The sequence below is a fragment of the Balaenoptera physalus genome (assembly GCF_965194825.1).
Source record: "Balaenoptera physalus genome assembly, chromosome: 1".
Taxonomy (NCBI): Eukaryota; Metazoa; Chordata; class Mammalia; order Artiodactyla; family Balaenopteridae; genus Balaenoptera; species Balaenoptera physalus.
Window position 1 is genome coordinate 178,506,756 of NC_138882.1, and position 23,398 is coordinate 178,530,153.

The 23,398-nt window shown below is 50.4% G+C and overlaps 1 protein-coding gene across 3 annotated transcripts in view; it reads right to left on the reverse strand.

Annotated features, from left to right (window-relative positions):
* Window positions 1-19,568: 19,568 nt before the first annotated feature.
* Window positions 19,569-23,398, reverse strand: part of EPHB2 (EPH receptor B2) — a 184,400-nt gene continuing 180,570 nt past the window's right edge. For all 3 annotated transcript variants that reach the window (XM_082448782.1, XM_082448780.1, XM_082448781.1), the window contains exons 14-16: window positions 22,204-22,397; window positions 20,568-20,723; window positions 19,569-20,018 (exon numbers count right to left, since the gene is read on the reverse strand). In XM_082448782.1, coding sequence (XP_082304908.1) covers window positions 19,910-20,018; window positions 20,568-20,723; window positions 22,204-22,397 — 459 coding nt within the window. In that variant the 3' untranslated portion in view covers window positions 19,569-19,909. The remainder of the gene's footprint in view (window positions 20,019-20,567; window positions 20,724-22,203; window positions 22,398-23,398) is intronic.

The window sequence follows — 23,398 nt, forward strand, 5'->3', positions numbered from 1 at the left end:
TTCCTTTTGGCATCTGCAGGGTCTGTACTGATATCCCATTTCATTTCTGAGATGAGTCATTTATGTCTTCTCTCTCTTTTTCTTTGTTAGTCTTGCTAGAGGTTTGTCAATTATTAATCATTTCAAAGAACTACTTTTTGTTTCATTGGTTTTCTTTATTGCTTTTCTGTTTTCAGTTTCACTGATTTCTTCTGTTATCTTATTATTTCTTTCCTCTGATTGCTTTGGATTTATTGTGCTTTTCTTTTTTCTAGAATTTTTTCCCCTAGATTCTTGAGGTGGAAGATTACTTTACGGACATGAAGCTTTCCCTCTTCTCTGATGTAAGCATTTAGTGCTATAAATGTTTGTTTCAGCACTGCTTCAGCTATATCCCACAAATTTTAATATGTTGTATTTTAATTTTCATTAAGATCAATGTATTTTTAAATTTGTTTTGAGATTTCCTCTTTGACCACATGGATTATTTAGAAGTGTGTTGGTTGGTTTCCAAGTGTTTAGAGATTTCCCTGTGATCTTTCCACTGTTGATTTTTAATTTGATTCCACTGTGGTCAGAGAACACACTTTGTATGATTTCAATTCTTTTCAAATTTGTTGAGGGTTTTTTTTTTGGTGGCTCAGGAAATAGTCTATTTTAGTAGATGTTCCATGTGCACTTGAAAAAGATGTGTATTCTGCTATTGTCGGGTGGAGTGCTATATAGAGGTCGATTAGACCTGTTGGTTGTCAAGTAGAGTTCTTCTCTACCCTTGCTGGTTTTCCATCTAGTTGTTCTGTCAATTGTTGAGAGAGGGAAATTGAAGTCTCCAATTGTAATTGTGAATTTGTCTATTTCTCTTTTTGATTCTGTCATTTTTCGCTTCACATATTTTGCAGCTTTGTCGTGTGTGCCTGTTAGCTTGAATGCTTGATATGGATTAGATCAGAGTTTTTACAACTTTTTTGACCTATACCTTCAATGGAAAATAGATTTTACACACATACACATTACTATAACTGAAATAATTTTAATGCAACAATGTTTACTCTTGTCACATACAGCTGGAGTTTGATCTTCTCAATTCTATTATTTTTTCTTAGGACTTAATTTTTTAGAGCAGCTTTATGTTCACAGCAAAATTGAGAGGAAGGTACAGAGATCTCCCATTGACTCCCTGCCCCTACTCACGCATAGCCTCTCCCATTATCAACATCCCCCCACCAGAGTGTTACATTTGTAAACAGTTGATAAACCTACATTGGCACATCATTATTGCCAAAAGTCCACAGTTTACTGTAGGGTTCCTTCTTGCCGTTGTACATTCTGTGGGTTTAGTTAGATGTGTAATGACATGTATCCATCATTATAGCATCGTACAGAGTATCTTCACTGCCCTAAAATTCCTCTGTGCTCCACCTTTTCATTCCACCCCCGCCCTAAATCCTGGTAACCACTTATCTCTTTTTTAATTTTTAATTTTATTTTTATTTATTTATTTATTTTTGGCTGCATTGGGTCTTCATTGCTGCGCATGGGCTTTCTCTAGTTGTGGCGAGCGGGGGCTGCTATTCATTGCAGTGCACGCAGGGGCTTCTCATTGCGGTGGCTTCTCTTGTTGCAGAGCATGGGCTCTAGGCGCACGGGCTCAGTAGTTGTGGCTTGCGGGCTTAGTTGCTCCGCGGCATGTGGGATCTTCCTGGACCAGGGATTGAACCCGTGTCCCCTACCTTGGCAGGCAGATCCTTAACCATTGCGCCACCAGGGAAATCCCTTATCTTTTTATTGTCTCCATAGTTTTGCCTTTTCCTGAACATCATACAGTTGGAATCATATAGTATGTAGCCTTTTCAGATTGGCTTTTTTCACTTAGTAATATCCATTTAAGTTTCTTCCATGTCTTTTTGCATCTCAGTAACTTTTTTTTAAAGCACTGAATAATATTCCATTGCTTGGATGTTCCACAGTTTATCCATTCACCGAATAAGGACATCTTGGTTGCTTCCAAGATTTGGCAATTTTGAATGAAGCTTCTATAAACATCTATGTGCATGTTTTTTTGTGTGGACATGTTTTTAACTCCTTTGGGTAAATACCAAAGAGCACAATTGCTGGATTGTATGGTAGGAGTATGTTTAGCTTTGTAAGAAACTGCCAAACTGTCTTCCAGAGTGGCTGTGCCATTTTGCATTCCCACCAGCAATGAGTGAGAGTTCTTGAGGCTCCACATCCTTGCCAGCATTTGATGTTGTCAGTATTCTAGAATTTGGCCATTCTAATAGGTGTATAGTGCTGTCTCATTGCTGTTTTAATTTGCATTTCCCTGATGACATATGACGTGGAGCATCTTTTCATATGCTTACTTGCTATATGTATACCTTCTTTGGTGAGGTCTGTTAAAGTCTTTATCCATTTTTTAATTGGGTTGTTTGTTTTCTTATTGTTGAGTTTTAAGAGTTTTTTTGTGTATTTTAAGTAACAGTCCTTTATCAGATGTGTCTTTTGCAAATATTTCCCCCAGTCTGTGGCTTGTATTCTCATTCTCTTGATACTGTGTTTTGCAGAGCAGAAGTTTTAAATTTTAATGAAGTTGAGCTTATCAATTATTCCTTTCATGGATTGTGCCTTTTGTGTTGTATTAAAAAAGTCATCACCATACCCAAGGTCATTTAGGTTTTCTCCTATATTATCTTCTAGGAGTTCTATAGTGTTGCATTTTACTTTTAGGTCTATGATCCATTTTGAGTTATTTTTTGTGAAGTATGTAAGGTCTGTGTCTAGATTCTATTTTTTTTTTTTTTTGCATGTGGATTTCCAGTTGTTCCAGCATCATTTGTTGAAAAGACTATCTTTTCTCCATTGTATTTCCTTTGCTTCTTTGTCAAAGATCCGTTGACTATATATATATATTTTTTAATAAATTTATTTATTTATTTATTGGTTGCATTGGGTCTCCGTTGCTGTGTGCGGGCTTTCTCTAGTTGCAGTGAGCTGGGGCTACTCTTTGTTGCGGTGCGTGGGCTTCTCGTTGCAGTGGCTTCTCTTGTTGTGGAGCACAGGCTCTAGGCGTGCAGGCTTCAGTAGTTGTGGCTTGCGGGCTCTAGAGCGCAGGCTCAGTAGTTGTGGCGCACGGGCTTAGTTGCTCCGCGGCATGTGGGATCTTTCCGGACCAGGGCTCGAACCCGTGTCCCCTGCATTGGCAGGCGGATTCTTAATCACTGTGCCACCAGGGAAGTCCCCCGTTGGCTATATTTATGTGGGTCTGTTTCCAGGCTCTTTATTCTGTTCCACTGATCTATTTGTCTATTCCTTTGCCAATACCACACTGTGTCTTGATTACTGCAGCTTTACAGTAAGTCTTGAAGTTGGGTAGTGTCAGTCCTCCAGCGTTGTTCCTCTCCCTCAATATTGTGCTGGCTATTCAGGAATTTTTGCCTCTCCGTATAGGCTTTAGAATCAGTTTGTTGATAGCCACAAAATAATGTGCTGGGATTTTGATTGGATTGCATTGAATCTATAGATCAAGTTATTTTTAATTCTATTATGTTAAAGAAAAAATGTTGGTGTGGTAAGAGATGATCACAAATTCCTTGCTGTTCCTTTTATTAAGAGGTGAGATCTGTTTCCTATTCTTGCATCTGGGTGGGCTCTGGCCCTGCTTGACCAATAGAATATGATAGAGGTAATGAGATGCCAGTTTCTGGACCACAGCGTGAGACACTGACAGCTTTCACTTCCTCTCTTGGACACTCCCTCTTGGGGCCTTGAGCTTTTAAAGTCTGACTACTCTGAGATCCGCTGTATTGGGGGGCTACATGTAGACCCTTAGGGTTTACAGTCCTAGAGGAGCCTAGCCTCCCAGCCAAGTCCAGCCTCCCAGCCATCCCTGCCAAGACTCCAGACAAGTTGTGAGTGAAGCTGTTTTGGATTTCCAGACTGGTATATCCACCTGCTGTAAACCCCTGCATGACTTCTTTTAATGCCATGTGGCATCAAAGAATTGCCCATCAAAGCCCTGACTCACAAAATGAGTAACTAATTAAAATAAATAATAATACAATAAAATTAAAAGAGTAATCATCAATGAATTGTTAATTAAAAATTGAATAGTTATTTTAAGTGACTAAGTTTTGGAGTCCTTGTTACACGGCAAGAGATAACTGGAACAGTGAGTCATGAGGCACCCAAAGGAAACTGAGTCATGGCCATGGTTTGAAAGCACTGATATAAACTGCACCAAGCCTTTACGCTCCTGTCTGTTCTTATGGAGATGAGTGTGGAGCTAGATAATATATTAAAAGTTAATTTGTGTTTGTTCCCATCATGTTTTCTCTCTACTTTTAAAAAGGAATCCAGGGCTTTAGTATTTTTCTTCGCTCTCTGGGAATTTTGCTAGGTGAAAACCAGAAGATGCATAAAAGCAAACACAGCCTGTGCTAGGTGGGGCAGGAGGTGAGCATCTCTGGGAGGGGAGAAGGGAGACATCCCTAGGCTGGAGAGGGGATGGAGGCGGGCAGCTGCCAGAGCAGCACCCTGAGGGCTGAGTAGGCACGTAGGGGCGCAATTCCAGCCCCTACGTGCCTATCACAAATGTGCCATTTGTCATGTGCCTGGTGTTAATCTGTGTCCCCGCCAGAGTGGGCACCTTTGTCTAATTCACACCAGGGCACCGTATGGGTCAGTGGTAGCCATGCAGAAGCCCCCTGGACCTTTGCACAAGCCTGGGGAGGAGTCCCATAGTTACCAAGGTCAAATTTTTGACCAGCCTGGTAGGACAGGGCCTCCCTGGAGTTAAATTGTTTCAAAGGACATAAAGATGTGTCCTTTTTCTTACACCCGTGCTTGTGAACTGGGACTGTGGTCATTCTGGCCATACATAAAGGACCGATGTTTTGCTCTCTTTGGGCCTCACCAAGGTGGGGCCTGGGTCAGGAGTGGAGGCAGCTCCAGGCCACGCCTGGTAGTGGGGGTGGGCAGTCCGTTGTCTCGTGTGTGTGTGTGTGTGTGTGTGTGTGTGTGCGGGGGAGGAAGGGGGACCATGCTGGGGCTGAGCCTGGAAGTTTGAAGCCGACCCTGCAAGTGGCCCGTGGGTTGTCCCCTCTGTGCTGAACATTCCTCCAGTTATTCCTGAGCCTTTGGTAAAGTCTTGTCAAAAATGACAGTATCGTGTGTGCCTCCAGAATGGTGCAGAGGCTGCTGGGGCCTGTGTCGGGGCAGGGCAGTGTATTGTTAGGGCTTGTGGTTCTAAAGCCAGGCTGCTGGGTTCAGTCCTTGCTCCCCCATGTAATGGTTCTTGCATAGATTACTTAATCTTTCTGTGCCTCAGTTTTATTACCTACAAATTGGGAATAACACTAATACTGCTTCCTTTGTGGGGTTGTGAGGATTAAATGAGGTCATGTGTTTAAAGCACATAGCATGCTTTCCCCCCTTTTCTCTTTTGGGTAAATGGATGGATGAATGGATGGTTCAATGAATGGTTTTATGGATGGATGGATACATTAATGAATGAACAGGTGGATAAAAAGACAGATAATAGATGAAAGGATAAGGGAATGAATGAATAAATTAATGGATGAGTAAATTAAAGGATGGATGGATGGTTCAATGGAGAGTTCAGGAGATAGATGGATGGACAGATGGATGGATAAATTAAGGGATGAATGGATGGAGATGTTTGCCAGACTCCATGCAAAGCATTGTACATACATTATTTTGTTTTAGCCACACAGAAATACCATAAAGAAAGGGACATTTCCTTTTTCCACACAAGGTGCTTGAGCTTCAGAGGTAGGAAAAATCACTTTCCCAAGATTATACAACTAGAAAATGGTGGAGTAGGATTCAGGCAGTGTCTAGCTCACACAGGAATTTAATATGCATGGCTTCTATGGCTGTTTGAGGCACCTTAAGGAGAACTGGAGTGTACAGGAAGAATTATGGGTTGGGGGGACTGGATGGGGGGCACTGGCAAAATGGTACCACTTAGGCCCTTCCCCAAGAGATACTGGTGTCTGGTCCCAGAAGGAGCATCAAAGGAGAGCCTGTTATTAAACAGGTTGGAGAATGCTCTGAGCATCAGAATGTTGGCTGTTAATGGGAATGTAACCCACTTTCTTAAGCAGAATACCGGCCCCCCAAAGATGTCCATTTCCTAATCTCCAGAATCTTTGAATGTGCGAGGGTACACGGCAAAGGGGAATTCGGTTGCTAATCAGCTGATCTTTAAAATTGAGAGATTTTCTGGGTGGGCCCAGTGTAATCACAAAGGTTCTTAAAAGTGGAAGAGGAAGGTAGAAGAAGGAGTTAAAGGGGGATATGAGATATGGAAGAACAGTCAGAGAGGGATGCAACATTGCTGGCTTTGAAGGTGGAGGAGAAGGGGACAGGAGCCAAGGTGTGGGCAGCCTCTGGAAGGTGGGAAGGCAAGGGAGCAGATTTTCCCCGAGAGCGTTTAGGAGGAACACAGCTCTGCTGACACTTGATTTTTAGGCCAGTGGGCCCCGTGTTGGACTTCTAAACTCCACAACTGTAAGACAGTAAATGTGTGTAGTTTAAGCCACTAAATTTATTTAGCAGTTTTAGGTAATTTGTTACGGCAGCAACAGGAAACTTATACACCTGCAGGTCAAGGGGGCGGAAACTGAGATCCAGGAAGGTTTAGCAACCCACTCAAGGTTGCACAACTAGGAGCTCTTTGAGTTCCAGAATCACCGCTCATGTTGCCATGGACGAGAGGTTTGCCTGCCCTGCCCCGTCCTTCCAAGGCATTTGCAGACTTCTCACTCCCTCTTCTGTGAACCTAGCAGTCACCCTTTATGTCATGAATGCAGAGAGCCTAAGATTTAGACCTGGAAGAGTTCTTCGCCATCATCTCATCACGAGTGAGATGAGTTTCTAGTGGTTTCTGAATATCTTTCAGCTATATCATTTTTGTTTCAGAAACATCCAAATCCAATCTTTAAAACAGTTAAAAGCAGAATTATTCTGGAGGAGGTGGAGTTGGAGGTGGAGGCGAAGCTCAGCCCACCAGGCCCTCCCTTTTCTCCTGTACAAGGTCTGCTGGGCACCTCTTTGGGACTCAGGGCTGCGAGTTGCAACATTTGAAGTCTCCTTTTATGATGAGGAGTTGGGGGGCCTGTTACATTTCTGATTCTGCTGGTTTTCACATGGCTGCCTTCTCCTCATTGGTTAGCTGTCTACTCAAATTCTCCCTCTGGAAAGCTTCCCTGCCACTCTTTCTAAAGTCTGCTGCCCTCTCTGACTGGCATCATGAACACCTGCTGGTTTCCTTCCAAGGACTTGTGACAATTTGCCTTTATTCCATTTATTTGCTTAAATAAGGGCTGTCGAATTCACGAAGGCAGAGACCTTGTCTCTCCTGCTCCCGGGTGTAACCCAGTTCCTGGCACAGTGCCTGGTGTGAGAACACACTCAAAAAATGTCTGCTGATAGAAGAATGAAGCTCAGAGAGGGAAAGCAACTTGCTGCGATCACACAGGGATATAGTGGCAGAGCCAGAATGAAGGTCGAGTCATCTGGCATCTTCCATCAGTCAGTCTCTGGCCTATGGTTAGTGGTCGCTGTGGGCAGCTGCGAGGGGTCAAGACTAGTCAGGGACAGACACGTTAAGGGCTGGTTGCTGTGAACCATGAGCCTTTCAGAATGACCTAGAATGACTGCAGATAATATGGTGGGATTTCCTTTCTGGTAAGATTAAGACTCATGAAGGGAAGACCCAAGCCAGGGCCTCTGGTTGTGGGCCTCGTGCCAGGGAGGCCATGCCACAGCTTCCCCGCCTACAGGAGGAAGGGAGAGGGAAGAAGGGAAGAGCCCAGGGCCTCTGGTTGTGGGAGGCCATACCACAGCTTCCCCGCCTACAGCAGGAAGGGAGAGGGAAGAAGGGAAGAGCCCAGGGCCTCAGTCAGGGAAGAAGCCTGAACAGACTCCCTCTTGAGGGAGTACCACTCAGAATACCACTCAGAACTGATCACCTGTTTCTCCAAGCATAATGGAATTAAAAAGAACAACTGGAAGAAGGCAATGCTGAAAACCCAAGGTGCGACCCTTTATGATGGAATTCCAGGCCTCAGGGACAAGCGTGGGGCTCCCTGGCATCCACTCAGTCACACCATTTAAGGAAACTGGGAAAGAAGTCAGGCAGTGTTTAGATAATTGTCATGGCAGCCCTGAGGGTAGGGATTATAAGCCCCATTTTACTCCAGAAAGTGAAGTGACTTGCCCAAGGTCACAAGTTTATCAGTGGGGTTCCACCACAGCTCTGCAGGGCCCCATAGCTCTTTCTACCACTTAGAGGTGTGAGCTAAGGGTGAGCTTTTTGGGGCAGGTCACCCAAGCATGTGCCGGCTGGGCTGGGCATCTCTCACTCTCCCCTGGACCGAAGGGCTCCTTCTTTGGCCTCAGAGGCTCCAGGGTCTAGTGTCCCTGGAATAGTATGAGGAGAGGGTCCAGCTTCAGGATTGGTTTTGAAGAGGGAGGAGGAGGAAGAGGAAATTCTGTATATTGTGCTGAAGTACCCTAGGAACGCAGGAAAGATGTGGAGAGAGAAGATGCCAGATCTTCCTGAGCAGGGAGTTTGAAAATCTAGGAAACAGTTGAAAGAACTCAGTTTTAGAGTAAAATATACCTGGGTGTTACCCCAACCAAGCCCCATTCATCTTGACCTTGAGCAGTTAAGACACCCCATCTCTGTGAGCCTCAGTGTCCACTGTTGTAAAACAGGATAAGGGCCCAGGGTAGTGCCGGAACCAGTTCACACTGGCTGGTGAGAGCCAGTTGTTACATCTTCAGGAATTTTGTGAAGCAGTTATTAAACAATGCCATCATTAAAAATTATATAAATTTTCAATAGCATAAAGTGTATTAAAAACAAAGACAACACTCAAAACAAATCGCTTCCTAATTATTTTACTATGTATTACTGTTATTTGTATTCTTGAGGTTATTTACGTCTATTGTATCTGAATTTTGGAAATATTATGTAACCATGTGTTGCTGAGCTCTGCTCTCTGCCACGTGAGGACACAATGAGAAGGATGAGAAGTTCGCAGTCTGCAACCCAGAAGAGAGCCCTCCCCAGAACCAGGGCCATGCAGATACCCTGATCTTGGACTTGCAAACCTCTACAACTGTGAGAAACACATTTCTGTTCATAAGCCAAAAATAAAAAAGATATGTTGGGCTTCCCTGGTGGCGCAGTGGTTAAGAATCCACCTGCCAATGCAGGAGACACGGATTCGAGCCCTGGTCTGGGAAGATCCCACATGCCGCGGAGCAATTAAGCCCATGCGCCACAACTACTGAGCCTGTGCCCTAGAGCCTTTGAGCCACAGCTACTGAAGCCCACGCGCCTAGAGCCCGTGCTCCACAACAACAGAAGCCACTGCAATGAGAAGCCCATGCACAGCAACGAAGACCCAACGCAGCCATAAATAAATAAGTAAATAAATAAATAAATTTATTGGGGGGGAAAAAAAAAGATATGTTACTGAGCATCTCTTCCAAAGTCTGTTGTTCAGTGACTCACACTGGTAGTTTGAAATTGGCCTTGATGGCCACTTATACCGTAGAAAATGGCAGTTGCTACCCATCAGGGCTTGGTTTATTTATCATTGTGTTGATTGTCCAGACCTAAGAAGGTAATGGATAACATGTTAATGCAGATTAAATCGAAAACTGTGACGTGGTGAATAGCACAAAAAAACTGAGGAAATATTCTTCCAGTATTTGAAAACTATTATCTGATTCAGCAAAGAAGTCACCCATGTCATTGTGGAGCGAGAAAAGTTCCAACATAAACCTTCGTTGTTTCACTTTAAAAAAAATTGAAGTATAGTTGATTTTCAGTGTTATTTTGGTTACAGGTGTGGAACACAGTGATTCGATGTTTTTATAGATTATACCCCATTTAAAGTTATTATAAAATATTGGTTATATTCTCTGGGCTGTATATTATATCCTTGCATCTTATGTATTTTATATCTGGTAGTTTGTATCTCTTAATCCTCTTCCCCTGTCTTGTCCCTCCCCCTCCCCCCTCCCCCATTGTTTCACTCTTATCTTACTCCTTGACTCATATAGAGGTGTCAGCCAGCATTCCTGAAGTATGCTTGGCGAGTTGGTTGGTACACACTTACTAGCACACCCCTGGTAATACGCCTCTCTGGTGGCTGCGGGCACTCAGTGACACAGTGTGGATGGTGGTGCCGGGGGTGGCAGTCTCCATCAGCTGCCTCCTCCCCGAGCCATGCCCGATAAACTCGAGATCTGCGGATAAAGAGCATGCTGGCCGAGTAACTACAACCTCAGGAGAAATTTCCTAGTTCCTCATCCCAACCAGATTGGTTGCTCCTGGGTTCTTACTGTAGAGAAATTCTGGGGCCAACATCCTGGACCCGAGACACAGTATTAATATTAAGTCAGGAGTTGGGAGTTAGGAAGAGGCATCTAGGGCAGCTGGTAAGGGGATAACCTTTGGTTCAACGTCTCTGCTTTCTGCCCCATCACTGTGCCTCTAGGTCCCCACCCACTGGCCAGGACCTTCGCTGGGGTGGGGAGCAGGGGGCAGAGAGTCAAGTAGTCACCACACCCCACCAGCCCAGGATGCCAAGCTTCCTCTGGGGCTCAGGTCTGGCCTGTTACCAGCCTCAGCCCCCAGGGGGCAGAGTGGCTCCATGGAAAGAAGGCCTAGCTCACCCTTCAGTCCATCCCCCTGCCTTCCATCCCGACTGGTATGGCAGGGCTGCTCCTGGGGGCAGTAAGGGAGTAACTACTTACTGAGCCCCTGCTATGTGCCAGGCTCTCTGCTGGGCACTGCGGCACCCGTTAACTATCTAAGCTTCACAAAGGTCTTGCAAGGTAGGGTCTGTTATGCTCTCCCTGGTTGAATGTCAAGCCATCAGGTAGACCTCCCACTACCCTCCCCTCTGACATCTACCCCCTCATGTTTATGGGCCCAGCGTCAGCCTCAGCACTGCTCTCCCTCTGAGCACCAGGGCAGTACCCAGACGCTGGTGAACTTCTCCAGGTATACTCCCAGGGACACTGAGAGCTGCTCCCTCCACAAGGGGAAACCCTGCAAATGATAACACTTTTTTAGAGATTCACGTTGTGCTTTTGGCATATTTAAGGCTCTGCAATATCCCGAAGTAAAGAAATCTGATCAACTTGCCCAAGCCCAGAATTTGCCTAACGTATTTGACCATGGAACCCTCCCCCAAATCCCCTTTTTTGAATTTGACAAACGTTTATTGGGAGCCTGCTATGAGTCAGGCTTTGTCCTCGTTGTGGAGAACACAGCAGAGTGTATGACAGATATGGGCCCTGCTTCCTCCCGGCAAAATACTAAGAGCTACCGGTTGTGAGTGCTGAGCACTTGACCTGCTTCATCTCATTTCATCCTCACCTCTACTCCAAGAGTTAGGCATTATTGCCCCATTTTATAGACATGAAAATGAGGCTTTGAGCAATGATGTGCCCTCTCCAAAGATACATAGCTAACTAATGGCAGAGTTGGGATTCAAATCCTAGGACCCCTGACAGCAGAGCTCAAACTCTTTTTTTTTTTTTTTTAATTTTATTTATTTATTTATTTATGGCTGTGTTGGGTCTTCGTTTCTGTGCAAGGGCTTTCTCTAGTTGCGGCAAGCGGGGGCCACTCCTCATCGCGGTGCACGGGCCTCTCACTATCGCGGCCTCTCTTGCTGCGGAGCACAGGCTCCAGACGCACAGGCTCAGCAATTGTGGCTCACGGGCCTAGTTGCTCCGCGGCATGTGGGATCTTCCCAGACCAGGGCTTGAACCCGTGTCCCCTGCATTGGCAGGCAGGTTCTCAACCACTGCGCCACCAGGGAAGCCCCAGAGCTCAAACTCTTAAACATGAATGAATGTTCTTAGAACACTTAGGAATTACTGCTAGAGTTCAACACTCCAGGCCAAATCCCCAACCCTGGCTTCATCCTTAGCCCTGGAAAACTCCTAGTCACTCTTCAGAAACCTGCTGAGGACCTCTAGGAGCTCCTCTTTGTTCCCTGGTGAACCTCAGGGGGAAAAAATACTGTGAGTCCAAGTAATAATTTTTGCAATTCACATTTATTTTGGGGAAATAAAAGGTTCGCTAAAAATACTCCTACAAAGGCATTCGAGTCACAGGCTCAGGGTTGCTCATTGAGCCAGTTGGTGAGATTTCCTTGGTCATAACAGTGGGGGTCCCGGGAGCCAGGGCTGACCCACAACCAACAGAGCCCCAGCTGCGTCCCTCCCTGACTCCCCAGTGTTGTCAGGAAAACCCATATTTGTGACCAGAAGAAACAGAGTTCTGTGAAACCACACCAAGCCCCACGGGCCCCAGTTGTGAACTCTGGCCTGCATGGCCGAGGTTAGAGTGAACCGCTCGGGGGATGGGCAGCCCAGGTGCCCACACCCACTGCCCATGGCTCAGACAGCGCGTCCAGGAGGCCAAGGTCAGAGGGGGTGTCCCAGTGCCCCCAGACAGGGTGCTCCTTGGGGATCTGGATTTGATTGGCAAAGGGTCTGACGGTGGGGAGGGGCTGAGTGGGGACCACAGGTAGCGGCATAGCATAGTGATTACGAGGGCAGATACTGGGCCAGAGACCACTGGCCGACGGTGTGACCTGGGAAGGCCACCACACACGTCTCTGAGTTTCCTAGTTTGTGGAGGGGGAATAATAACTGCACCTGTTTCACAGAGCTGTGTGAGGGTTAAGCAAGACACTGTGTATAAAAAGTTAAGCACAGCACCTCGCACACTGTTGGCACTCAAGAAATAGCAGCTGTGATTAGGGTTTGGGGCTGGGCATCGCCAACCAGGAATTGCTCTTCTCTGGAGTCGAGAGAGGCTGGCCGTGAGGGAGTGTCCCTGCCGGTGCTACCCCGGGCCAGCCTCAGGGGCTCAATTTCTTGCCCCCTGCCCACCAGAGTCCCTGTCCACGGAGGGGAAAGCAGCCAGACTGATTACCAGGCTCTGAGCAACCCAGAGGCACGTCTTTCAGCTGGTCTCTCAGATTCCATAGGCAGTGGTCTCAACTGGGAGGTGAGGGCGTCCTTTGTATGGAGGCAGGGACTGTGTGGTCATGGAAGTTGCATCCTGACTGTCAGAGGGAAGGCACCTGACTCTGGGGTTTGCAGCGAGACCCTATGGCTTCCCAGTGTTAAGACTCGGGTTCTGAACAGGGAGGTGGTGTGCTTGGGAAAGATTCCTCAACAAATCCCTGGCCCTGCAGCTTCCTCTCTAAGGGGGTGGGGAGTGTCCACCCCAGATGAGTCCCTCCCTAAACTGAGCCACTGGGGCCCCTACTAGGCTCCTGAACTGAGCTGTCTAGCCCACCAGCCAGTGGGCACTGTGGGCTGTGTGGGGCTTTGCTGCAGCCTGGGGTAGTCAGCTCCCCGGCCACTGGGAGGGCCAGGTGTGGGCAATTCTACCCCTCTACCAGGGAGCGAAATCCACCATCACACTCAGAAGGAGGTGATTCAGATTCAAAGGATGGAGTTGTTAGTATTTGTTTTTAGCTATTTGTTTTCTCCCTCCCCATCTCTTTCTCTCTTTCTTGCTCTCTCTTTGTGCTTTGTCACTGCTGGGACCCTCAGGTTTGGGGATCAGAGTTGAACAATGGGACTTGAAATTTCAAGAATTGGCAGCATAGAATCATATGGTGGTGGAATCTTAAAAACATGGAATCCTTCTGTTGGAATCTTAGCATTGTGAGGTTTTGCTGGAATCTTCACCCATGGAATGTTAGAGTTTTGGACTCTTGCAGTATCAGCAGGGCCCCAGAGTGGATGTGGTCCTGGCTCTGACCTCCTCCCTCTGCCATCTCCCTTTCCCCTCCTCCAGCAGGGGCCATTAGACCCTGAGTAGACATAGGACCTTCACTCCCTCTTCCTCCTGGGAAAGCCGTGCCTTAGTCTGGGTAGCAGAGGCTGGTAGCGGGGAGTTATATGAAGCTCCAGGTCCAGCTGGAAGCCCCACCCTGCCTTTGCCCGGCCCACCTGGCCAGGTGCTGAGTGAACAGGCCTGGATCATAGCCTTGAGGCCTGTGGAGTCTCCAGAGGGTGGCCCTGGGAGGGCTGCTGGGCCCCTGTGAAGTATTAAGTTCCTGTTCCTTCTTGCTATATCAGCTTTCCTGAAGCAGCCTTCAAGCTGTGAAGCTAGACTCAGACAGACTCTGGGTCTGGGGAGGCGGGGGGTCTAATTTTCCTGAAAGCTTAGCTCAGTACATTCCTGAGGGTCAGCCCTTCCCCCCACTCCATGGGTCCTAATCCATGTCTGAGTTTGGGCATCTTATCTGACGATGTCCTGCTTTTTCCTAATCCCTGTCTACGCCAGGCCCTCTCCCTGCAGACATCAGGGCACAGCTCATCGTGGGGGAAGTAAAGAGAGAATTTCAGTGTCTGGAGGAATCTCCTGGAGGAGCTTGTTAAAAACAGGGGCTCCTGAGCCCAACCTTGGCTATTCTGACTTAGGGGGTCAGGGTGGAGCAGGCGCACGGCCGGGCTGGAATGCCCTGGGCATCACCTCTGAGAATCTGGTTCCTCACTCGTAGAGTGGGGATGGTGACACCCACAGGGCCCCGCGCATGGGACTGGTGTAGGCTAAGTGTTCAGCGATTAGTGCAGTTGCTGTGGCATCAGCCTCCTGAGACCAGCCTCTGATGGGGAGTCCCTGAGCCTTCCTGTGTCACGGAACAAAGGCCAAGTCACTTCCTCTGATTTCCCCGAAGGGGAATCTGGCCAGTTTCGAGGCCATAGTCCATGCTGTTTTATGGTAGGAGCCATTTCATGGGAGGCGGGGTCAAGGTGGGCAAGGTGGAGCGTGCATGTGCGGTGCGACTCCCTAACCTCCCTCTGGGTTCCCCAGAATAACACGCTATTGAAAAGGGCAGGACCCCGCCCCCTTCCAACAGCATGTCTGGGTAATCTCTCCAGGGCCAGGGCGACAGGGCAGAGATGGGCTTCCTGAGCAGTTTGCATACCACTTACCCAGCCCCCAGCCCTGTTCGCTTCATCACTCCGCTCTGCCCCCCCGCGGGGCTCTGCCTGCCTTCCCGTGCCCTTACCACCACCCGCGTCTACTCCACTCTGGCCATGAGTGGCAGCTCTCTCAGTGCCTGGCCTGGAGGAAATGGGGTGGGCATCTCAGTCGAATGCAGCTGAATTAAGAATCAGGTAGCACAAAATCCAACCCTGCTGTTCCAAGCAGCTGAAATGACTCTTTGGATTATCTGCGTCAGTGAGTGAGGATGGAAAAGGAAGCAGCGGGGCCTGGATTCTCCAGGAATAAATGAGGGCTTCTCCAGGGGGCTTTTCCCCCCGGGGGGGAGAGGGGGAGCTGTGAGGCATCCTGCTCCCATCTGATGGCCGAACTGCCTGCTCCTTCTAGCACCTGATGCTGACTCTGCCACTCTTCTTCTCAAGAGCCTGTGGTGGCTGGACTGTGCATCGTGTCCAAACTGCCTCAGCCTCCCCTCAAACCAACCCCCGCCTTCCAGCACTGCTCTGGTCCATCCGGAAACGACTCCTCACTGTTAACCATGCTGGCCTTTGCATCTTTGGTTACACTGCACCTCCCACTTGGAGTGACCTTTCTCTCAACGTCTGTTATCGTCAAGACAGCCTCCTCTGTGAAGCCCTCCGTGACAATCCCAGCCCATTTGCTCTTTCCCTTCTCTTACCAACTAGCACTCAGACATCAGGTGCTTCATGTCGTCTGAGCGTGGTGGAGTGGGCATTGGAAGCAGGTAGACACAGCCCTGCTCTGCCTCTTCCTGGCTATGGATCCTGAGCAAGCTACTTCCTCTCTCTGAGCCCATTCTCCCCCAGCCCCCCAACCCCATCTGTGGAAGGAAATAGTCCCTCCTCACAGGGCTGCAGTGTATAAAGTGTTTCGCATGCTTGGCTCACCCAGTCCAGTTCTCTCATTTTACAAACGTGAGAGTGAGGCTCAGGGGAGCTGGCTTGCCCAGATCTGTGTCTTAAGTTAGTGGTCAGAGCTGCCACTCTGATGGCAGTGTGCTTTTTCCCTAGCATCATGCCTCATCCTGACCTTCAAATGCGTTTACATTATTTCCTCGGACAAGTCATCCAGCCATTGGTACCATTTGGAACTTCAGGGGCTCAGGGGAGAGCCAGGAGTGGCTGAGGACCCAGCACCGGGGTGGGCAGTGGTCTGGCGCCATGATTGCTGCTTGTGCTTCAGCCAGGGGTGAGGAAGAGCTGGCACGGGGTGGGAGCTCCTAGTCTTCTGGAGATGAGCCCCTGATCTGAGAGGGGTGCAAAGCTAGTGAGTGCACACAAGGGGGTGGCAGAGAGCTCCCTGAGAGGGACCGGCCAGAAATGATGGGGAAAGTCCAGCTAATGCCATCTGAGCAGGAGGCACCGCCCCAAGTCCCTAAGTATCCCCGACTGCCCCCGCCACCCTAGCCTCTACTCTGGGGCCTTTTGGTGTAGCACTATGGCCATCATCTATTCTGATTGGTTTGCCCCCATCTTACCGGTTGATAGGTATTTAGAGTACTATCCCCCAGGAAGAGGCCTGCTGATCAACAGTAACCCATCTGACCCATCTGGGGGCGCTTCTGGGGCAGTAGGAGTGGGGGCGACGGCAGGGCTCTCTATTACCCAGCCTGGCGCCGTGCAGATCTGCCTGTCACACCCTCTCAGAGCAGCTGGTCCCCATTTCCATGGTGCCCTGGCCCATGTTTGCAAGGCAGCTTTCTTTCCTCAAGTACCAACTGTGTGCAGAGCGGCCGGAAACTCCCCTCACGCTGCTGGGCAGGTGGGGGCTGGCACTTGGGGAGGTTGAGCCAGGAAAGGATTAGTAAGCAGGCAGCGGGTGGCTCAGAGCCGTGTGCCCCGGGCGAGCAGGCAGCATCAGTGGAAGGCGCTTGGCAGCACGGCCCACCATCCCCACTGAGAAGCAAGCAAGAGGTGGCGGGGGGAGCTGCCCCAGCAGCGGGGAGAGGGGAGCATCTGCCTGCACCGGGGACAGTCACAGCGACGTCTGTCTGTTACCCTGAAGTAGAGACAGAGGGTTTGGGTAGCACCCTAACTCTTGAGAAGCCGGCACGTGGAGGCCCAGGACCACGGAGGACTCAGGCCCTGAAGGGTGGATGGGCAGACGTGCTGGCTAGCAGACACCAGCCTAGCGGCTTAGGACAGGAAGCCATCTGACAGGAAGCACCGACTGCCAGCCCCCTGTGGGGCCCCAGAGCAGTTGGGGGGGCGGGCTGAGGAGACAGAGTTAATCTGAAGAGCATCAGGGCAGCTCCCTCCAGAAGGTGACCTTGTGTGTCGGGACAGCTGCCACCCGTGTTGGGCATCTTTGGGGCACAAAGGGCAGCTGGCTGGGCCAAGGCTGGCCAGTTCGCGGGAAGCCAGCCAATGCCTTCCTTGTGGCTTGCTCTGCTGTTCCCCCTGGGGGGGCCCATGCTCCCCTCTAATCCCTTCCTTCCCCTCGCATCTCGGGCTCTGAGAACAGGTGAGTGACAGATGACAGGCTGGTCCGTGTTGGATGCTTGCTCTCACCGAGGGGCCTTTAGTTGACCACCTGCGGCATGAATCTTTCTCACTGGTCAGCCTCCCACGAACAAAGGGAAAGGTCCTGAGATGTGGCGTCCCTGGCTCCCCCTCCCCAGCCTCCTCCTTCCACACGAAGAATTTTGATTGTACGTGAGTAGACGTTCATCTGCTCAGAGGATAATTAGAGTTGACCAGGATAAGGTGATAATACCTGTGGGTTTGGCTGCGGATCCATGGGTTCTCCTGGACCCTCACACTCCCACCATCACAGCTCACTTAATACCTGGGCCCCCTTTCTCTGGCCCAAAAGAGCGAGTGCACTGCTGTCACCTCCCTGCTCCAAATGCGTCCTGCAGTGGTTCACACTGATCTGCAGGGCATCAGACTCCAAGTTCTGAGCCACTTCCAACTCACTTCTTTCATTGCCTATGCTTTTGACAAGCCAGAGCCAGAAAGGCCACATGGACCACTGGTGTCCTCCATGTGTTTTCTCAGCCCCGGGCCTTCTGGAACCCTGAGGTAGGAAAAGTCCCTTAGAAGAGCATCATGGGTCACTTGACATGTCCCAAAGGTGCCAGGGTCTCTGTTGGAACTGACAGAGAACAGGGGTCATTTTCTAACTAAAGTGTTTATTTCCATTCAGTTCACTAACCGATTGTTCTGCTCAGGCAGCTGCATTTGCTCACAGGAGAGAGTCTGTGGCCAGACCCCTTGGCTGATTATTTTCCCATGGCCAAGACTTTCAGACCTGGGCAAAGGTCTGGTGGAGGGAAAGAGGTGGGAGAGAAATCACATGCTTTCTTGCAAGGGGAGGAGAGGAGCACGCCTGCACACGGTCTGAGGGTGACGCTCTGGAGGGCTGGGATATCACAGTGAATGATCTGGGTCCTGGCCTCGGATGCAGCCTGGTTTAGGCTCCCAGAGACAAAACTGGGTTCTGGCCATCCGAGGGCACTCAGGAACCTCGAAGGGGCCTGTTTGCCTGGAAAGTACTGGATAGACTGGGACAGAAGGAGAGTGGAGATGTGGGCAGAGGCTTCTGGCCCTGCAGCCTCCTCCTCCTTCTCAATCTGTTGCTTTCAAAAACAGTCCTGGGGTGGGATGCTCCTCCACCTTGGCCCCCACCCTCCACCCAAATCTCACTCAGTCTCTGAATGGCCCAGATGGCCCCGTGGCAGTTGGCTTTGGTGAGGCCTGGCAGCAGGTGGGAACTCTATGCAGGGGGGAGGAGGGAAGGGTGTCAATGAAAACCATATAAAAAATCCAGAAATGTGCATATAAAATCTCGCCCTTGGTGTATTGCCTAAGTCAGTAAGCAGAAAGCACCTTCTTCCTGGAGAAGGATCAAGTCCTCAAAAGGTAGGAAATGTCAAAGTGTCACTTCATTGTCATAAAAAAAAACCAACCAACAAACCACCCCCCCAAAACCAAATCCACCCCTGACCAAAATACCCCCGAGTCCACAAATTGCTGTAAACAAACCCAGATGTAGGAGCAATCCTTCTCAGTGGCAGTCGTAGCTGATGGCAGTCATTGCGGCATCAGTCCTCCAGGTGTGGACGGGCAGGAGTGGGTGCCCAGCTGGGCCATGGCCGCCGAGCTGTGTGCGTGACGTGGACGTGGAGCTGCAGACCGGGGGGAGGGGGATGGTCAACCTCAGGAAGGCTGACCTTTCGGGTGTCCCCGTGTTCTCCCTGACCCAGGAGGACAAAAGTCCCTTTTCAGCCCCGGGAGCTGACAGGAGAAACAAGTCTCTTTCATTGGAGTTTCTAAAATATTCTCCAAAGACAGAAAAATTCTTCTGTTTGCCCAGCGGCAGCGGGATTGGATTTTCCAAGAGTGGTTCCGGGGGTGGCTACCCGTCGCCTGCCCATCCGCCTGGCGTGTGGCTGTTGAGTGAGACCTGGAAGAGCAGCCCCGGGGACAGGAGAGAAGTGTGGCCCCTGTGTCTCCCCTTCACATTTGTGTTCCTGAAAGTGTTTCTTGGCTCCGGCCGGGTCACCTTCCCAGAGGGAGCTGGAGAGAAACTGCTTTTGATCTCCGATTGGACAAACTGCATGAATCTCCCAAGCCCTTTTTTTCCTCCAAGAACAATGATCGCTTTCCTTATGAGAATCCTCTTGAAAAACTATTCCTTGTGTTTCCCGCCCCCTCCCGGGATCTATTTTCTTTTGTCCCCATTCCCTTTTTTCCATCATCTGAAGTTGCACGTGTTCTTGGTGACGTCTCATGGCTGGAGCGCTGCTTGGTTCTTCCTGTTGCCCGTGGCCTCCTGGCAGGCGGCTGACCCTGCGGTGGACGAAGAACCGGGGGCCGGCATGTGGGGCGGAGGGGGCGGGGCCTGGAGGAAGAGGTGAGCCGAGGCAGGTGAACGTCAAACCTCCACAGACTGGATCTGGTTCATCTGTGCCCGCATCACCTGGATACTGTTCAGGATTTTTTTCTGGTGACCAGCCAAGGTGACCCCAACCCGGAGAATGTCCCTTTGGGAGAGAAGCACGTGTGTTAGGGAAATGCGGGGGTGGAGGGACTCTGTCCAGGTAGAGCTGCCTGGGCTTTTCCAGGGGTTTCCTGCTGGAGAGGGCAAGGCAGGGGGTGAAGGGCCTGGGGGAATGGGTGGGCATCTGGAGCTGGAGTGAGTGAATGTTGAGATGGGAGGAGCCCGTGATTAGGAATCAGGGCGCCTAGGTGCACGTGTCTCCTCTGCCTCGGGGGAGGAGAAGGGAACCTGCATTTACTAAGTACCCAGTCATTCACTTTATATCTCCTTTCATCTTCCTACCACTCCCCAGTTTACAGAAGAGAAAACTGGGGCTAAGAAGGGTTCTGTGACTTGCCCAAGGTCGTGGCCAGTGGGTGGCAGGAGACCTGGGTGTTGATATGAATGTGAGTCCGTGTTGGCCGTCTTGCCCCTTGGTCCCCCATATCCCTGCTGGGACACTGTCTATTCCTCACTTTCCAGAGCCCCCCGCGTGGCGGGATGGGTGGGGAGGGCGGCTAATGGCAGTGGGTGGAAGCGGCTGGGCACTTACTCCATCATCATCTGCGACACGACATCGAAGGAGGTGAAGCCGGCATTGGCGAAGCTCTCCTTGTACTGCCCCATCTTGATGGCCTCCAGCCACTCGTCCACTGTGTTAAAGCTGGTGTAGTCGGGGATCGTGCGGTCCAGCAGCGGCAGGTTGATTCTGGGGGTGGGGTGGGCAACGGGGACGGTCAGGGCACATGCTGACCTGGGGGTGAAGGTAAGCACTACACTTGCAGGCTATGTGCGTACCTGCACGCGTGCATCCATGTGTGTGAACGCAGGTGAGTGTGTATGTATGTGAGCATTTCTGTGTGAGAGCAGGAGTGAGTTTGAACTCACGTAAATGTGCACACATATATGTGTGAGTAGGCGAGAGTAAGTGTGTGCAGAACTCAGAGCTGGGGTTACCTGGAAAGTCTAGGGAAGCCTCTACAGGGACTGCGGAGAGGCTGGACCACAGTGGTGAGGCGGGAGATGCTTCTCCATGCTTCTTCTTTTGAGGAGGAGGGACTTCAGCTGGACTAACTGTGCTGATTATTTGCTGTTTCCTCCCCTGATGCCCTTCTGTCCTTCTCTACCATGGTTGTGCTACAGGAAGCTGATCTTGTGGACTGCCTCTCCAAAGTCCAGACAGAGCTGGTGGGGCTAGTGGGAATGACTTCCTGGCAGGCGAGGTGTGAAGTGACCCTCAGGCTAAAAGCTCAGAGTGATTTTTATCCGAAGAATCAGGAGTGGCTGATGCAGGGTCATGGTGAGGAGGGACGGGCAGAGGCAAACACGAAAATCTCTTGGCCCTAAGAACTTGGCAGGTGAAGGACTTGGGCCCAGAGAGTCTCTGGCCACAGCCAGCCCTGGACCCCGAGGACATCTAGCTGGACGCCCCTCAGAAACCTTGTGTGATCAAGAGTCCTGAAGGGTAAGAGTGTGCAGGGCCGGGACTGGCCTGTTGAAGCTGCCCCGGCAAGGCAGTGGTGGCTGCAGACCTGATGGAGGGCGCCCTGGGACCGCTGGGAGAAGGAAAGCTCCAGGACCACTGGAGCTAGCGCACCTCCTGAGCCAGTCTCTCTGATACAAGGATGGCAACCCGAGTGTGGGGTGTGCGTGCATGTGTTTGTGTGGTGTGTGTGTACTTCTGAACGTGTGTGCTCAGGGACCTGTGGATGTGTGTAGGTGTGAGAGCCTGAGAATGGGTGTCTCCATGTGTGTGAGATTGTGTGTGAGTGCAAGCATGAGCGTTTGTGCCCAGCTGTATGTTCACGTGCACGTACGGGACTATATTTGTGTGTGTACATGCATGTGTGTGTGGGCCTGGCCATGTCGAGGAGGCTGCAAATGCGAGTCAGAGGGTCCAGGTTTAAGTGTGGAGGAGGAAACTGAGTGAGGAGTAAATCTATTCACCAAGATCCTGACGATTTCTCTTAAAAGCTGTCCTCTCCGACCATGCTTTAAAAGATGCTTCCTCTACCAGACTGGGCTTCCTTCTCCTTCTCAGGATAATCTGTGTCCTGCACTCTGCACCCCAAGGTAGCCATCTTCCCAACAAACACTAGTGCTGTCCTTCCCCATCCCAATTCAGCTTTACCAGAGGGGGCGGGGCCAGGGCAGAACTGGGAAAAGGGGCGGGACAGGTGGGGCGGTACCCGGAAGAGAGGGGCGCCATGGCTTTGAGGCTGTTAGGGTTGCGGATCATCTTGTCCAGCGTGTTGACGATCTGGCCGAACTTGGGCCGGTGGTTGCGGTCCTTCTGCCAGCAGTCCAGCATGAGCTGGTGCAGCGCGCTTGGGCAGTCCATGGGTGGTGGCAGCCGATAGTCCTGCTCTATGGCATTGATTACCTGGGGACAACACAGGGGCCGGGTGGGGCTGGGTGGGTGAGGTAAGAGCATCTGCCCTCTGGCCTGGCTCGTCTTGCCCCCAGTACATGGCAGGACAGACTTGCTTGGCTGCCATGGCAACTACCTCCACTTCCTGGAGGTAGCCCCAGTATGTGCCTCACCTGGGTTCCCACCATCTGTGGCCTCGGTCTGGCCTGGCAGCTGGGTGTTCTGCTCCCCCCACTCACCCACCCAGCACCCTGAGATACCCTCTGCCTCAGGGTCCACCAGGCTGACCCTCCTGTGGGCAACCCCACCTGGCTCTTCTGTCAGGGAAAGGAGCCCAAACACCTCTCCAAACTCTCCTGCCCCCAGGGCCAAATTCATCTTCCCCAGCTTGACTGTAGGTACCTTCCCTGCTCAAGCATTCCCTGTTCTGGCGTTGCTGCCAATCAGAATTCCTCGGATCGACTTTCAAACACCCCATTATTGAACCTCATCTACCTTTCGGATCAACTTTCCTCTCCATGCCCCCCGACACGACCCCTCATCATCCCACTTCTGGGCCTTTGCACAGGCTGTTCCTTCCACTGGAAGCCCTCGCGTCTCCAAGTCCCACTACTGTGTGAGTCCCACCTGTCTGTGAAGACTTCCTGGCTGATCTTGCCCACACTGCCCTTGCTCCAACACCTACAGGGCTGGACACCTCCCTCCTCCACTTTAGTACCTGACCGTATATAGCACCTGATAACTACATCTGGTTCCCAGAATAATTGTCTTGTCTCCCATGTGGGTGGCAAACACCTGAGGGGCAGATATGGTCTCATTCAGGGTTGGCCACAGGTGACAGCATCCTGAAGATTTGCTGGTTTGTGGATGGGTAGGCCTTTCCTACTCCTGAGCCCCCGGGAGGGTCCAGGGTCCTGTGCAGATGTTTGAATCAACCAACATCGGGCTGGGATCTCAGAGACCTTGCTCCCACCCCCTGAGGGACACGCAAAAGGCCAGAAGTTCTGGATCTT